This window comes from Clinocottus analis, unplaced genomic scaffold (assembly GCF_023055335.1).
Source record: "Clinocottus analis isolate CAN_PGR_092001 unplaced genomic scaffold, fCliAna1.0.p SCAF_5, whole genome shotgun sequence".
Classification (NCBI taxonomy): domain Eukaryota; kingdom Metazoa; phylum Chordata; class Actinopteri; order Perciformes; family Cottidae; genus Clinocottus; species Clinocottus analis.
This window is the reverse complement of record NW_027176207.1, coordinates 19,677,696-19,695,775: the sequence shown is the minus strand read 5'-3', so window position 1 is coordinate 19,695,775 and position 18,080 is coordinate 19,677,696. Positions and strand designations below refer to the sequence as shown.

Here is an 18,080-nt window from a genome sequence, read left to right as displayed (position 1 = left end):
CTCCTCGCTCACATGAATTGGCCCTACTTCTGGCTTTTTCATGACATGCGCCGCCGGCGACATTTATGTAACGCCAAGAGGGCAATAAGTCACTCTGCTGCTGTGAAGAAACTGCATTCATTTACAGTAAACGCTCGGCCTCCATTCTCTCCTTCAGGTGCAGAGTATTTGTTCCACTTCCAGGTCCGAAAACCATCAGAATCACAGCAAGAAAAGAGCTTTATTAATATTAAGGTTTCTAATGCTACATACTATATTTTCTGCATAACTCTTCTGTTTTGACCTTTAGAAAACATTGATGCATTAAAGTATTTACACATGTATTGCTGTGTGCTCATAGTATTAAGTTACTGAGTGATAATCACATGTAAAACCCAGCACTGCTTCTGCAATTTAGCTGCCGTGTTAATTCCACCATGCTTTCATGGGACACATGTTTACCAAACAAAGTTGTCACTGGATAGCGACGTGCTTTCCTACGCTGTGACAAGAGAGTGTGGCTGCAGCATTACGTCGTTACTGCAGAAGCTGAACCTCAGTGAGCCGGTTTAGTTTATACGGAAAACATTAAGAGAGGAGTAGAGTCATCTATAGAGACTTCTGACTGCGATCAGTAGAGATGATGCATGTTTATGGCACTTCCTCATTGACTTATAAGAGGTAGCAAACTAAACTGCAGTGTTTCACAGTCATCAGTAAATTACACGACAACACACGTATAGAAACACACAATAACCCCGGGAGTTACACTCATAATGTCTGACCTCTGCAGTTGTATAAGTCTCTTCAAACTTATAAATAGACAACCAACACGGAGAACAAAGAGAATATTAGCTGACGTGTCAGAGAGCACTTTGCTGTTGGACTAGAAGGGAGCAGCATCAGGTCGGTGAACTCTTTCAATACCCTGAAGGTGCAGCAGGTAATGAGCTCGGGCTAACGCCAGCGAGGGAAACCTGGTGAGAGGTGTGGCCTCATTACATGGGGACATGCAGTGCTCTTTGACTTGGCACGCTGCAGTTTTTGCATTTTTGCATTCTCTGACACTTGATGGAGACCAAATCTGATGATACGGGACTCAAGAGACACCGGCAATGCACATTATTCACACGATTTTACACGATTGTTACCTGTGGTTCCACTGGTGAAACACACGATGGAGAGGTCGTCTGGTGCCGGCGGCTGTGGAGGCAGAAGAGCATCGGTCAGAGCACGAGGTTTCCACGTGACTCGACACGGGTCGACCGTCCAGGACGGCGACCTGTATTTACATGAAATGGCTCGGTTCCCTTTTCCCTGTCGTGCGAGTTGCCAAAAAGCTTCTCCAGGAGTGAGTCTCTCTCTGCAGTTTCAACAGAGAGTAAATCCTCGCTTAGCTGGCTAATGACCCGGGAGCCCGAGACTCGGAGATGAACTCTCACTGTTCTTTTTTTTTTTTTTTTTTGCATCTTTAATCACCAGCGAAATGTAAAAGAAGCCATAATAAGATCTGTCGATTCACAGATACGTGGTTTTATTTCGGAGAGAACGGCAACTGCAAAAGCTTTCAGCAACACGGCCGTTGTTGTTCATCACTAGACATCAAATGAAACCTTCGCTAAGTCCCGCCCCCTCGGAGGCAAACTGGCCAATCACAGCGTAGCATCATCCCGCTACAATCGGGGTCTGGCTCCGCTCTCGTGCAACCGGACCTTTTTCTTTAAAAATTTCACGTCGGTTTTGTGGGTTTGGAGCGAGCCGTGGTGAAACACTAGCACAGTGCGTTAGCACACAGCGTGCTAGCATCAGTTTAGGATCCTGCAGTTAGTGACCGTGTGGGCTCTTTGCTAGCTCTGACAGCGTAGCAGCGAGGCTAAGCGAAGGTGTCGGTTACTTTACACTTACAAGTTCATATTGCCACCGAAAAGAAGTGACTCGTCATCATTTACAGTCTTAACAAAGGCTCTACTGCTCATGCTAACTCGCTGATGAGTGGTCATCTGTCAGTGTCTTAGTGTAGCGTGTGTGCACGCTAACATTTCCTAATTAGCGGCAGACCAGACACAGAGACGAGGAACATGAATGTCTGAACATCATCTCGTGCTAATCCATCTCATAGTGAGATATTCAAGCCTGCACCAGAGCCTCGTTGTGTTCATGCACCTCTTTAGCTCCTGAATCAGTACTTACGACAGGTTTTCTGTGGTGCTCCCGGCCCAGAGCCTGAAAGAACAAAACAACATGAAAAGGAACTATTACTAGTGGACTTTTATGCACAGGTGACATTAAAACGACAATGTAAGACGTAATGTTTTTGGGCTAATGTGTTTCGAGTGTCTTCTGAGCTTTGACTTTGTGATTGTGAGTCAGCGTCCGGAGCATTTATAATAAATCCTCTCACTTCTTTTTAAGCCACCTGGTAAACCAGACGAGCTGGGTGTCACACTGGAATTGTCAGGCTTTTGAAGTGTGACTGGAGTTATGCACTCAGTGGCTGCCAGCGACTTTCCTGTGAATCAAGCCGGAGGAATGTCGTCGGCTATAAAACCCTTGTTTATTTTAAGCATTCTCAAATGTGTTCCTCCTTCGGCCTCGGGCTTTGTCTGAAAGGACGACAGAAAACTGAACGTTCGTCCGTCTTAAAGGGACAGTACGCCCGCCCAAAGCGCTGGACCAGTGGCATTAAACAACTTCAGGAATGAAAACAGCAGCGAAAAACACCAGACATAGAGGCATACCAACGGTCACTTGTGGGTGTGTGTGTGTGTGTTTGCATGTCTGTGTGTGTCTAGAGCCGCAGAGGATTGGATTAAGATCTCACCGAACATGCCTGACAAACAATTTTTTTTTTTTTTTAATTGTGTACTGAGCAAATCTAAACATCTCTTTGTTTTGGCTCGTGCACACAGCTGAGAGAACTTCCAATCCGTGATTTACAAAGTACACACGAGTCGATATCCCCCATATTTTTCTTGTTGTCGATGAGATTTAATAGAGAGCTGCAGGGATGAGCTCCTAAAACCAGGAAATTAGTTTGTTTCTCAAAATCTTTTTGGTTAGATGTCTGAATAAAAGTCTGTTTTTCGACACAAGATGAAGAGATTTAAATGTTTTGTTCCACCATATATAAAATACACCACTTGAATTGTAAAGCTTTGAGTCGAAAGTGAGAGGTGGAGACGTGGAGTCACGTGACCACGACGTCGTTCCTTTACAGCCCGACGTTTAGCTTTTCACTTCTGCTGGTCGTATTCACGCTTTAAAAATCATGACGCGTTCTTCATTTGTGAACAAAAACCTCCCTGAAGCTCTCTGTTCCACAACCACTGCCCAAGCCGGCCTTATCCTTTACATTTTGCTGATTACATATAATTGTGCACGCTGACATTTTGATGAGTATGTCTCAACAAATTGCTTCTGACCTCCTGCTGTAGAAAAGCAATTATAATTTTAGTTGAAAGTGTTATTGTGCAGAGTTACAAAGTGTCACACAGCGTCCTTTAGCAGCCATATTGGAGTAAAAGTAATGAAAAAAAACTGTGTTTCTCGACATAAAACAACACTTTTTTAGGATTGAAATGATTCTAGATGAGACGCGCGGTCCCGGCATGCCGTACCTCGACTTCCTGTATGGCCTGCACGTGCACGCCGCAGCTCTGGCCGCGCTCCACGAGGTCGGAGTCGAAGTCGTCCATCAGGATGATTCTCCGCAGGCCGGACGTATCCTTCCGCTCCACGTTGTCCAGGAGCACCTGAGCTTTGTCCAGTTTGTCACAGATGACCGTGGAGATGTCGGCTGGAACGACACACAAGAGCACACGCACCATTGTGTGAATGTCAGCGGGATGAAGAAGACGAAGAGGAAACGTGGAGCAGGAGAAGACTAGCCCTGTATAAGTCCAGAGTTATCGCAGCATAATGTTACTTCAGGCTCTCTAAAACTCTGTATTGGGTTTTGCAGGATCAAATACAAATAAAACTGTGTTTAAATAAATAAAAATAACTCCAGTGTGTATCAGTTTCGTCGATACGAGGTGCCGCTGTTGACTCGAACCGCATCTGCAGTCAAAACTGTTGAATAAAGGTAATCAGCGGCCGGCGTCGCACTTTATCCCTTTATTTACATTTAAAAGGAAAGCTGGAGGACGCTGGCACAAATTATTAGTGGTGTGTGTGTGTGTGTTAGAAGTGTGTCTGTGTGTGTTCTTACCGGTGTTAATGATGAACCGTATGGCGTCCGGGCCCAGTGTGTCGTAAAGCGGAACCACCACCATGGAGTAGGTGTAGCAGGCGAGCTCTGAGATGATCCACTGGAGTCACACACAAGTCAGAGGGGGTCAAAGGTCAGGGGTTAGCGGTCGTTCACGTGAGAAGCGTCATACTCGATTGACACAGATACTCATGGAGAAAAAGAGAAAGGATCTCCGTGTGAAGATATTAAGTCTAGTTGTGTGCCTGTGTTTACATGTGTGGCCTTCTATTGAAGTAGACGCAGTCACAGTGACGTCAGAGAGGCCTTGAGTTCGCCATCTTGTTTTTTTACAACCAGAAGTGACACGAGAGGCTAAAGATAAGTAGAAATGATGCAGAATAAAACATCTCTAGGCCACAAAAAAAGTTACGGTTTACTTTTATGTATTGAAAACACACAAACATATAAAATCAGACTTCTTTTTGCAATGTTGAAGTGTCTTAAAACCTGCATTCTCTCTCCTGACCTCCAGGGGGCGACTCCTCTGGTTGTATAGAAGTCTACGTTTCATGTGTTAAAGCTGCATTCTCTCTCCTGACCACCAGAGGGCGACTCCTCTGGTTGTATAGAAGTCTATATAAGTGACTCTACTTCTCTCTTGATGTGTTCCCTCAGTAAACATTGTAAACATGAGTTTATGTCTTAATCTCTAGTTTGAAGTCTTCTTCTATACACCATGATGTTCATTTAGTAAATTATGGTCATTTAGATGGTCAAACTTTAGGGGCGGGGCTACAAGGTGATTGACAGGTCTCGCTACCTCAGCGTTGTCCGGTAACTTGAACCCTTCTCCAGTTTGTTTTCACTTCATGAAAGTTAATTGACATAACATTTTGGTCGACTAAGAAAGCCTTGCTGTCGTACGTAGCTCCGCCCTCTCGGGGTCACTTCTTGTTGCAAAATAAAACAAGACGGAAAACAAGCAAAACTCATGGCTTCAAACCAACGGGGTGACGGCCACTTCTTATGATCACAACCAGAGGAGTCGCCCCCTGATGGCCATTCAAAAGAATGCAAGTTTAAGGCACTTTTCAGACGCAGTGAAGCAGTGAAGACGGTGAGGAAGAGACGGCACGAACAGCAAAGAGACTGAAAGAGAGAGAGTCACCTCCGGCCGGTTCTGGGCGAACACCCCTATGAACTGGTTGGGGTTCGGCTGGCAGCCCTGGTGCAGGAGGCCGGAGCCCAGGTACTCGGCCCGGGCCGTCACCTGCGGAGCGGGAGAGACGGGACAGCAGCTGATTGGACCAGGTGGAACAAACCAAACGCAGAGCCGGTCCTCTAGTCTTCTTTGGGCGACAAACATTTACTGCTCCTTCACACGGAGAAACAGTTGTAACAACAAACTGAATATTTAGATAAATAAGGAGTTGTAAGAAAAGGAAAATCCGTGTTTATGCAGAACATAAAGACACAAAAAACAACATTTTAGTGAAAGTTTCTGGATAATTTCTGGCCTTTTGTTAGGCCAACGGTGGAATTGAGTAATTGTGAAAGTTGGCAGAAAAAACAGGAATGTTTCCGTGGAAGTCTAGCTCATCTTATTCAAACCTGGACTTGTCCGTTTTCTCTGGTAATTACAGCGTCATGTCTGAACAGCAGAACTTCCCCCCGCCGTCCTCTTGTGAAGTAACATGAGGTCATCGCTAAAAGTTGAAGTTTATGTAATCCTGTCACTCCTGTGGCTTTTCTTTCCGGCGATCGCTCGTCTCAGGGTCATTCCCCTTTTCTCCAAAACATTTCCCCAAAAAAACCTGATGGCTCATTTAGGCAAGGCCAGTTTATTTCTATAGCACATTTCAGCAACAAGGCGATTCAAAGTGCTTCACATGAAAGCAGATTTAAAAACAGTTAAGAAAACATTAAAACAGTCAAGAAAAATAAAAATGGAAGGCAAATTTAAAAACAATTTAGAAAACATTAAAACAGTTAAGAAAAATACAAATAAAATTAATAAAAGTTGCAGTGCAGTTTAAGAAATAAAATGTAGTAGTGAGATGCAGCATTGAATCGAGTTCAATTAAAGGAAACTTCAAACAGAAAAGTCTTCAAACTGGATTTAAAGGCGCTGAGGGTCTCAGCAGATCTGCTGCTTTCAGGGACCTTGTTCCATAAATGTGGAGCAAAAAAGCTGAACGCTGCCGCTCCATGTTTAGTTCTGACTCTTGGACCAGAAAGTAGACCAGAACCAGAGGACCTGAGGGGTCTGATGGTTCATCAGGTAGCAGCAGATCACAAACATACTTAGACCCCGAACCATTCAGCGCCTTTTAAACCAGCAGCAGGATTTTGAAGTCAATTCTTTGTTTGACAGGAAGCCAGTGCAAAGACCTCAGAACTAGCTCCCCGATGTAGCCAGCTAGCGCTGCTACTAGCTCTCCGCTAGCACTGCTGCTAGCTCACCACTAGCTCCCTGCTAGCTTCCCAACACCACCAAAGGTAGCGGGACTAGCAACGGCTCGACGCCCGACTCAACGTGCTACAGCGGGGAGCTAGCACTAGCGCTAGCTCCCCGCTGTAGCAAGCTAGCAGAAGCGCTAACTTGTTACAGCGGGGACACCCACCAAAGGTTAGAACGCCTTGTAACCCGACTTATACGGTAATGACATTGTTTTGATCTTCAGGAAGCTGTGATGGACATATTTCACTATTTTTCTGGCACATTTTTGCTTTGTTAAATATTAAGGAACACCGCTGTGAGGTGTAGTGGTGGCAAATCAGAATTTTGAAGTGAGCCATGTTGGTTTTGAAAAAGCAGACTTCCCTGAACCAGTAGAAAATACCCGGCAGACTAATTGATAACCACAATAAGAGTCAGTTCTTATTGTGATTATTGCATTCAACATCAGATTGTTATTGAGCAACACCATCAGACAACAGGATCACGCTGCTGCAGCTCAGGAAGTCTGTAAATCCATTCAACCATCCTTTTTCTAATAACTGCACCTGCCTCGCCGGTTGCAGTGGTCGTTACCTAAATATAGCAACGCTTGCAGACTGCAGTTCCTCGGTGGACCATCGTGACGAAGCCCGGCTTGGTTGCCGGGCAGATTTTGGTGCTATAAAAGCCTCTGTGGTGCACCGGTTGCCAACTACACCTGAGTCTCCCCTCACACACTAAATTATAGCTCCTCAATTATCATTACAGAGCTGATGATATGTGAAAAGCTTCTAGAATGTGTCTTAAAAAGAAAAGCGGAAATATTTTTAAAATAGCAAAACATTTAAAAATGTCTGCAAAAATAAGATTAAAGACCTTTTTAGAGATTTGCAACAGTTAATAGCAAACACAACTCTGCTTTATTACCACTGTAGTTCACATTTTGTAGCATTTGTCACATGCTGGACATCTCTTTTTTTAAAGGGACACTTCTGCCCCAAATCGAAGACCTTATTCTTCTTTTTAGCCTCTAGATGGATGAACGGCACAAATATGTATTTCTGATTGTTTTTTGGGGGGGACTGTCCCTTTAAGACGTCCCCTGAACGCCACTCACCTCTTTGTAGGAGATCCATTTGTACGGCTGGTTGGGGAGCCGCGAGCCCAAGCACGGCCCGTCACCTGTTGGACACACGGAGACGTCAGAGTTATGACGTCGTCCCCCTCGGGCTCGGCAACATTATTGCACACTCAAATTCTGTAATATTCATATTACTGTAATTCTTCCATAAACAGTAGAACATAAACAGCCATAAAGGACAAAGTGTGAGTCTGAAGACGCAGCTCACTGGGGAGCAGCTCTGGGTCTAAGAATATCTCTGCATTGTGTGTGTGTGTGTGTGTGTGTGTGTGTGTGTGTGTGTGTCTGCACTGTGAGTCAGAAAGTGAGGGCTGACGCTGTTACCGTTAGCAACGATGGCCATCACCCTGGCAACCTTTTTTTTTTTCCTTTTACCATCAGCAGATATGAGAAATGATTAGAGTTTTATTTATACTGGCTCCAAGGAAGTGTGTGTGTGTGTGTGTGTGTGTGTTTGTGTGTGTGTTTGTCTGTCTGTATGTGTTTGTCTGTATGTGGGTGTGTCGATGTGTTTATATGTGTATTTTGCTGTGTGTGTGGGTGTCTGTATGTGTGTGTGTGTGTTTGTGTGTGTGTGGGTGTGGGTGTGTACTCTTTTACTACTTCTTAAGTGTGTGCTGCGTGTAAATCCCACGTCACTGCAAGCTTTTGGTATTTTTTTTTATGAATGGATTAAATATAATTTTTTCCCACAGAAGGTCTCTTTACTCGACGGCATGAACATGAACAGAAAACACACATTATGATCAACACATTATGATCAATACATCCTGATCAACACATCATGATCAACTCATTATGATCAATACATCATGATCAACTCATTATGATCAACTCATTATGATCAACTCATTATGATCAATACATTATGATCAACTCATTATGATCAACTCATTATGATCAACTCATTATGATCAACTCATTATGATCAATACATTATGATCAAGTCATTCTGGAACATGTGATTCTGATAAGGGACCTCTGGTTGTCACGTCCGCTCTGAGAGGAGATAGACAGGTGGTGTCAAATTAATTCTGCATTATCCTTTTGATCACAGCTGCTTTGTTGATCCTCCTCTTATCTCACGTGTAATCCCTTCTATTGGTAGTTGTGTTGTTTTTAACCCCTTTATTCTACGTGTCAAATACATTTATAACCTCAGATGCCGTCCTGTGGATACAATGTAAACTATGATGTAACATGTGGATACAATGTGTAATATGATGTATCATGTGGATACAATGTGTAATATGATGTATCATGTGGATACAATGTGTAATATGATGTATCATGTGGATACAATGTGTAATATGCTGTAACATGTGGATACAATGTGTAATATGATGTATCATGTGGATACAATGTGTAATATGATGTATCATGTGGATACAATGTGTAATATGATGTAACATGTGGATACAATGTGTAATATGATGTAACATGTGGATACAATGTGTAATATGATGTATCATGTGGATACAATGTGTAATATGATGTAAAATGTGGATACAATGTGTAATATGATGTATCATGTGGATACAATGTGTAATATGATGTAACATGTGGATACAATGTGTAATATGATGTAACATGTGGATACAATGTGTAATATGATGTATCATGTGGATACAATGTAAAATATGATGTGTCATGTGGATACAATGTGTAATATGCTGTAACATGTGGATACAATGTAAAATATGATGTATAATTTAGACACAATGTGTAATGTGATGTGTCATTCGTACTCTTTTCTTCGGCTGTGTGAGTCTGTCTGTGTGCGTTTGTGTGTGAGAGTGAGCTGTCATCATAGTGCTCACTGCGGCCCACCAGAGATGTGGAGGCCTCTCTGGAAGACCTCGTACATGGTCCGGGCGTCGTCGTGGTAGTGACTCAGCAGCTTGGAGCTGTCGCCCATCATGGACCTGCGGCCGCCATCTTCATGCTGAGAGGAAGACAAAGAAGCAGAGTCACGCCATGACTCACCTCCGTGACTATTTCTCTGACGTTGGCAGCAAAACGGAAAAAATAACAAACAAATAAACCCCAAACAGATGTAACGATTCTGCATTTCAAAGTGGGTGTGAAAAGGCCTGAAGGAGGGGAAAAGAAATGATAATGTCTATTGTCAGCTCACAAACAGACATAACAATATCTGTGTCTTTGCATGTGTGTGTGTGTGTGTGTGTGTGTGTGTGTGTGTGTGTGTGTGTGTGTGTGTGTGTGTGTGTGTGTGTGTGTGTGTGCTTGTTTCTAACACTACTTCAGTAACCTTCTCTGGTTAACAAGAAAAGAAAAGCATTTAACACATTGACAACAAACGCTGTCAGCCAGTGTGTGTGTGTGTGTGTGTGTGTGTGTGTGTGTGTGTGTTGGTTGGGATGTTGGTTAAGGTAAACCCGCTTTCATACACACACAGAGCAGCATTATTAGTGGCTAACACTTGTCTTTATGGTGTAACTTTGATGTACACATTTATAAAGGTGTCAAAGTAAGAATGTTGTGTTATTATTAATCATAGTAACATAATAAACTTTCCTTTAAAGAATGTTAACTCTTTTATTGAGAGTTAAGATTATAAATTGCAGGTCAATAATATAATACATAATTCTTTGTGCATATTTATTCATTTCCAGGGATTTTCTTGTGTGTGTGAGTCAAAGTTGTGTTCCAGAAAAGGAGGTCAGCGGTGAATGAAGTCGCATATTTTTCAACCCGCCAAAAAACTAAATATTGATCACGTTGGGTAATGTGTATTACATAATAAAACCCAATAAAATGATGACAGATGTTCTGTGGAACGCACAAACATGACTTCAAAACATATTTAGTTTCACCGACAGAAGTCTGACACAAAAATCAAACACTTTTTCTTTTCACTTTGAATCCGTTCTGCAGCTGCATTTAAACAAGTGTCTGCTGAATGAAGTATGCATTCAACTACTTCCTCCTAACGAGGACACCTTGACCTTTGACCTACTCGCTCATATATCAGCTCTGCAGAGGATTGTGCAAGAAAAGCTTGGTGGCTTTCACACTGCGAAACTCAACTCGGGTGTCATACATCCTGGTATTTTTGGCACAATGCAGAGTTGGACATGTACTACTTCTTGTTCTGGCACTCTAACTAGTATTGTTGTATCGGTACTGTAACGCACAGGACCGGTGTGTGGGATCCACTCGGTGTGCAAACGGGGTGTGAACCTTTTTTGTTTGATTCTGTGAATGAGACGCTCTGTGAGCTCCATCTTACCGGCACCTCCTCGGACTGGTGCAGCAGGCTGCAGGGGGGCTTGATGGGGCGCGGCCGGGTGGCCAACCAGTACGCCAGCACGGCGGTCAGAGCGCCGATGCCCACCAGCGTGGAGGTCGGCAAGGAGCGGAAGAACTGTCCCAGATCCTCCAGCTCCGGTATCCTCAGGCCGCTCATCATCTCCTGGGCCTGCATCTTCTCCATTAGGGTGGAACTCAGCTCTAAAAATACAAAAAATACACTTTACATGTAAAAAAAAATACACTTTACATGTATGTGTGCAGGAAATAGCCAAAGTAAAAACTCAGGCGGCAACCTCCAGGGTCTGAAAGGAGAAGCCAAAGAGTTTTAAACCTGCATACTCTCTTCTGACCACCAGAGGGCGACTCCTCTGGTTGTATAGAAGTCTAAGCTTCATGTGTTAAAGCTGCATTCTCTCGACTGACCACCAGGCGCCGACTCCTCTAGGTTGTATAGAAGTATATGCTTCATGTTTTAAAGCTGCATTCTCTCTCCTGACCACCAGGGGGCGACTCCTCTGGTTGTATAGAAGTCTATATAAATGACTCTACTTCTCTCCTGATGTGTTCCCTCAGTAAACATTGTAAACATGAGTTTATGTCTCAATCTCTAGTTTCAAGTCTTCTTCTATACAGCATGACGTTCATTCAGTAATTTATGGTCATTTAGCGTCAAACAGACCATAAAGCAGGGGATGCTTTAGGGGCGGGGCTACAAGGTGATTGACAGGTCGCCGCCATTTCCTCATTTTATTTTAAATGGATTTAAAATGTATATTTGGTGGAATAATTGTGGTTTTCAATTATAGCTTTTTAAGCATCTTGGCACAATCAGTCAAAACCTAAAAGAGCCAGAGGAGGTAAGTAAAAAAAAAATGTTTTGAACCACCGCTGTTGCATAAATAATCAGAATATACATGACGATGGTTTTCAACCAGTTCCTAAACTAAAGACCCCTGAGCTGTTGCTGATTAATAAAGCCTCGCATGAGTCGTGTTCGTGGCGCTGTAATCAGACCTAATCTCTCGTCTCAAGTGACATCTCAGTGGTCGAAAACAAGAGAAACCGCACGTGAAACTAGACCCTCCAGGGTTGAGATTTGAGTCACTTTAATCAGTCTTGTTGTCTGATTCGAGTGTTTTATGACCTCAGTTCTCCTCCAGTGACCTCACACACTCCTCTGAGGTTGAGGGGGTCTTTTCCCGCGTTCTCGCTTTTACTGTAAAAGCAGCTCAGAATAGATAATCTATGCCAGTAGAAAGCAGATACACACACACACACACGTAGTGCTCATCAAGGCTCAGCCTCCCGTGTCACACACACACACGCACACACACACACACACGCGGCGTGCGATGCATCATTTATTTGAGGCGGAGGCTGACTGGAGGGTTTCCTTCCCTCCCGCGGGAAATGAGTCAGAGACAGCGCCACCTGACCCAGCGAATAGCGTCGGAGCGCTGCTGCATCTCACAGCCAATCAGAATTACTTCCTGTCTGCTCTCTAGCTCACACACACAAACACACACACACACACACATGCCACAGACACCAACAGACAGTGAAGCCGATAGATATAAATATCGGAGGCCGTGGGAACGTTGGCTTCCAATCACTGGCACGCGCATTATTTTATTCACTTCTACTTTTGCGCAAGAGATCATGTGATCACTTGGGTTTGAGGAAGTCAGAAAAAACTACTTTTATCTCTCGAGGTGTGATGAGGGTCTGAAGAAACATCGAGACCACGAGTCGAAACCCCCCTGAACATTTCAACCAGACATTTTTGTATTTATTCAGTATTATTTTCTGACATGTGGAACCACAATGTAATCCTGACACTCCGCGGTCATCACCTCCCGCCTTTTGTGACACGTGTTCGCCACGTTTTCGGCGCATTGCTCGTCGCCCTCCGCTGTCGTCGGTGACTTCAATGCCTTCGACTTCTCTGAAGGCGGATTCTCTCAGGCTGCTTTCTCAAGCGTCTCCGCTCAACGCGACGAAACCCACGTTTCCTCTCAGACAGAAACTACGACCGAGAAGTGAGGAACTAGTTCACGACCCTCTGATGTGTCTGATAGCAGTACTGGCCCTTTAAGACCGCAGGACTCTCCGCTTCTCTTTATTTCTTACTGCGTTGATCTGGTGATTTCCTCTTTTTTTGTGAGTGTTCTTGTTGTCTCCCCTTTTTTTTGTTGTTGTGCAGTTCCAGTTAACTTTGTGCTCCGGTGCTGGGAAACAAGAGCGTGGTGGTAAAATGATAGAAACCACTGCATGATGTTTCTGAGCCGAACTGTTTCAGATGTCAAAGGTAATTCTGGGAGGAAATGTCCGGCACTGTTGAGTACACAGAGTCGCCCGCTGAGCGCAGAGGGGGTCGGTCCCGAAGTTGAGCTTCATTACTGTAAAGATGTGAGGAAATGGAAAGAGAGCCTGGCTCAGCTCCAGATGTCTGCAGAGAACCGAGCAACTGTATGAAGATCAGACAAAAATATATTGTCATGGTTAAGTCATGAAAAAGGTTTTGACGAGTGGATCATTTGAGTTCAATGAAGTATTTGATATATATATATATATATATATATATATATATATATATATATATATATATATATATATATATATATATATATACACACATAATATATACAAAAAAATCTATTTATTGGTCACTTTAATCACCTCAACTGTTGAGTATAAATACATTTTGTCTTTATGTATAATGTTGTTACTGTGCATTCTTGACTGTTTTTATTAGTATTAATGTTTAACTGTTTATTCATATTACTTATAGTACTTTTCAATTTTAATTTTGTCTCTTGTGTGCACTTTACCCGTTTTCTGCTGTAATCCTGCAAATTTCCCCACAACGGGACTAATAAAGGAACATATACATACATACATATATATATATATATATATATATATATATATATATATATATATATATATATATATATATATATATATATATGAAGTTAGGTACCCACTGATTTTGAACATGGGCTCTTATGAAAAACAGAGAAGTCTTTCCAAAGAAAAGGAAAATAAATATATGAAAATAAATAGATCTTGAACTAAATGCCTCAAACTCTGAGACGCGACACACTGAACTTCAACCAAACTACCTGCAACACGCTGAACAAGCGTCTGAAGAGCAGTTCAGACCGGATGGACCTGCACGCTGAGGCTCACTGCTCTTGGTTTCAGCACCGGAGCTTCACGTCGTGCCGCATCGCTCTGTTCCACATTACGGTCGCAGCTGATGCATCTGATCGATGACAAAAGCAGCAGCTGGGCGTGCGGGAAAGATCATTTCCATGTGGAGCGTTCTGCTAACAGGACGGGAACAGCTGACCCGTGAGATGAAAACAAACACAGCTCTCAGACGGTGCTCCGCTTCACCTGCTGCTGGGCAGAAGCAGCACCAACCCTCTGCAGCCGCGAGCTCATCTCACGATCTGACGGGAACTGATAAGGAACACGTTGCATCTGCGCGGCGACCACTGCTGAGATGACTCTGAGGCCTTTTCATGTTTGCGAGTCTGGAAGAGTTTTGTTCACAGCGGACTGTCGTCATTTTGTTCTCAGATTAAATATAATTTGCAAGATAATTTCACCCGTTGAAAACAGTGGAACCAATTTTCCTCTTTTTCCCTGTGTTTGAGACGTCGTATCAGCAAATTGATTCCAATACTTGTGTTTATTGTATGTATTTGTTGAGCAAAATCACTTTTAAAAGATGTTTTGATAATAACTATGAACATCTAGCATGATATGAGCCAGATTCCCCAAAAATGCCTCCTGGAGTGGTCAATAACACACCTTTTGGGAAGAATTAGGACCTAAAGAATCAAAATCTGCAACAAAAATCACAATAAAATAAAGTCTAGGCCTGTTAGAAAGAAGTTTCAGTCAAAAAACTGGGTTGTTCAATTCAAAAATGGAAAAATTATGTATTTTATGCCAAAAGATTGTCTGAATGGGGCATGCTGGGACTTGCAATTGGCACACGGTTTCCAAAAGGTGAAGGTCTGACAAACATCTAAACAGGAAAACATGTTGCCTTCCATTACACAAAGTTCTTAAAGGGACAGTTCACCCCCAAAATCAAGAAATATCAATTTCCCCTTTTGTGTTATTTCTCAATCTTTGATTGTTTTGGTGTGAGCTGCTTTGTTTTGGAGACTATATGAACTATATGACACATATACATACATTTCATAACTCTTACATATTTACATGCTTTGTCTGCATGCTTGATCTCTACAAACGTCGGTGAACACTTTGATATCTCATGGCTGAGTCTGTGTTTTCAAAGAGAGGCAGAGGAGGTGAGACGACACTAAAAATGGAGGGACTCCACCCCGTGACCTGCTGACACCTCGTGTGTCTTAAATCAACCGTAACACAAACACACACATGTTGAGTTTGCTTTTTTTTTGAGTCCTCAACTGTCTTCAGCAGTTTCAAGCATGAAGTCACATCTTACACGTACATAAACAAACTGTCTCTGCAAAGCAATAGTTGCAGGAAATAATCTGCTGAGTCATCACTGAGCCCCTGGCTCTCGTTTGTGTGGCAACAGGATGTGGCGAGGAGCCAGCGGGACCGAACCAACCGATGATCCGCACAGTACGGACGTGCAAGCGGCCGCCGCGCGCCTGCCACGAGACGACCCGGCAGCAGCCGGCGACGCAAAGCTGCCGGAGCTCCGACCGGCTTACTGAGAGGCTAACAGCTAACGGCTAACGGCCTGTAGCTGTGTCTCTCTATCTCTCTCTATCTCTTTGTTCCTGTTTGACTGCCAATAAAGAAATGCTTGAAATATTAAATGTGGAAGACAGAAGCAGAATCTGAGCTACGCAGGTTGTAGCGACAGACTGCGTCGTGACGCCACTCGCTGGTTTGTGAAACACCGCTTTGAAGCCTCGGGTTTCGGCGATACGGCCACCGCCATCTTGGATTTTGTTTTTGTGACGTAGATGAATGAAAATATGAAAAATGTTGCGACTATTTCACGAACTCTATCTCTATCTATACTCTAACTTTTATTATATTCTTTGCTTTTTGACTTTTTTTTGATGTTTTAATGAATCTTCTTATATGTTTTTAAATCTTGTTTTCTTCTGTTCTTCTGTATTATGTTTTGATGCTTTTTCGCCTTATATATATTGCCTTATATATATATATATATATATATATATATATATATATATATATATATATATATATATATATATATATATATAGATATATATATATATATATATCTATATATATATATATTTGTCTTTTTTCCCCAATTTTGGAAGACGCGGTGACCCTGATGTGACTTCTCAGTAACTCGTTGAAGGGGTGAGGTGCGTTCAGGGCCTCTAAAGTCCTCAAACACTGGATGTGAATGCAGTCACTGAAGTTAGATGGATATAAAAGACACATTTAATGTCTCTATCAGTGTGTTTATTGCAGCAACTTCAGAATCAACACCAAGCCGCTGGATTCAAAAAGACCTTTTAAACGACCGTCTTTAGATAAACGGGGTGATTTGCTCAGCTGCCTCCAGCGTCTCTCCTCAGCAGTTTGGAGTCCAACTCTCTGTCCTGTAACCTAAATATCACTCCCCAGGGACACACACACACACACACACACACACACACACTCGTTGCCGTCTACAAAGGGTGTTGTTGCTTCAGCTGGTGGCAGAAGAACAGCAGGTCAGCCACAACAATAACCTTTATCAGCCTGTGAACCCAGAGGCCTCTCTGATGTTTTAATTTAAGAAATCACGCCATAAAAAAAATCAAGTTCGTCGCCCGCCAGCTGCTGCATTTATGGCCTTTTGGCTTTATAGATGAATGTGACCGAGAGACAGAGAGCAGAGACACATTACGTGTGTTTCAAGGTGCTGACACGTGGATTCTGTTAGCTTTTGCTTGTTTTTAATCTCTTTATGGCCTTGAAATGTTTTATGTCTCGCATGTTTATAGTGATGAACCGGTACTAGTTGTACTTCAGTTGTATTGTTATTTTATTCATCACTCTTTTTCCATCAAAAGTATGCAATATAAATATTCACATAAGTTGTAGAAATGTATTCTACTTTATTTAATACGTATCTTATTGAACTGAAGTTGTAGCATTATATTATAATATATTTTATTGTTATTTTATTTAGCGCTTATATGGCTCATATTGTATTTAAGTTGTAGAATATTATTATATTATTTTATTTGTATTTTATTTAAGTTGCAGAACTATATTATATGATATTTAATTGTTATTTTATATATATTTTATTATTATATTGTATTTGTATTATTATATATTTTTTATTTTTTAAGTTTCAATACTATTTGTGTTATTATAACTTCTTACTAAAATTATATTTAATTCTATTTGAATGATTTCCATATCTCACTTGCATTTGTCACAAATCGTCATATATTTAATATATATTCTGGCTCGTCGCTCGTCTGTGAAGCGTCGACCTGTCGGCAAAGAGCCGTACGAATAAAGTTTGATCGATTGCATTGAACGGATCCAGAGGCTCAAGGATGAAGTTTTGTTGACGAGGACACGATCCAACGCTTTACAGGAAGAGTCCTCTGTTTGTTTTGTAGACAACTGCCTTGACTTTAAATCTGATCTCCAGAGTCGTGTCGAGACAGGAAGCGGTCGGATTGATCCCCGTCGCACCGGATCAATATCGATGAATGAAGAACGCTTCTAAATAAATCTGATGCGACATGAGTCAATGCCTATAGTTTTGGAGCCATCAGAGCTCTCTGGGCCGCCTGACAGATGTGCACAGTCACACGCTGCACTGAGGGAACTCTACAACACAAAGAAATCTCATGTCGATGACAAAACACTGAGCGCTCCTGCTGCGCCTGAACAGCTGGGTCACGAAAAACAGACTTTTTGAACTCGATGCACACGCGACATGACGTCTGAACCGGGAGCTCCCGCTTCACTGAGCGATTGTTGGATAAAACTGTACATCATAGTTTGCTTTATGAATAAAATGCCCCAAAACTTCTGCATGTGGATGT

General features: G+C 42.5%; 1 protein-coding gene across 1 annotated transcript in view; it reads right to left on the bottom strand.

Moving 5' to 3' along the window:
- The window catches only part of acsl6 (acyl-CoA synthetase long chain family member 6), a 34,367-nt gene that overhangs the window by 10,390 nt on the left and 5,897 nt on the right, over positions 1-18,080 (bottom strand). Inside the window, exons 2-9 of the mRNA XM_068599817.1 lie at positions 11,006-11,226; positions 9,583-9,697; positions 7,729-7,793; positions 5,340-5,441; positions 4,190-4,289; positions 3,597-3,775; positions 2,170-2,202; positions 1,131-1,182 (exon numbers count right to left, since the gene is read on the bottom strand). Coding sequence (XP_068455918.1) covers positions 1,131-1,182; positions 2,170-2,202; positions 3,597-3,775; positions 4,190-4,289; positions 5,340-5,441; positions 7,729-7,793; positions 9,583-9,697; positions 11,006-11,226 — 867 coding nt within the window. The remainder of the gene's footprint in view (positions 1-1,130; positions 1,183-2,169; positions 2,203-3,596; positions 3,776-4,189; positions 4,290-5,339; positions 5,442-7,728; positions 7,794-9,582; positions 9,698-11,005; positions 11,227-18,080) is intronic.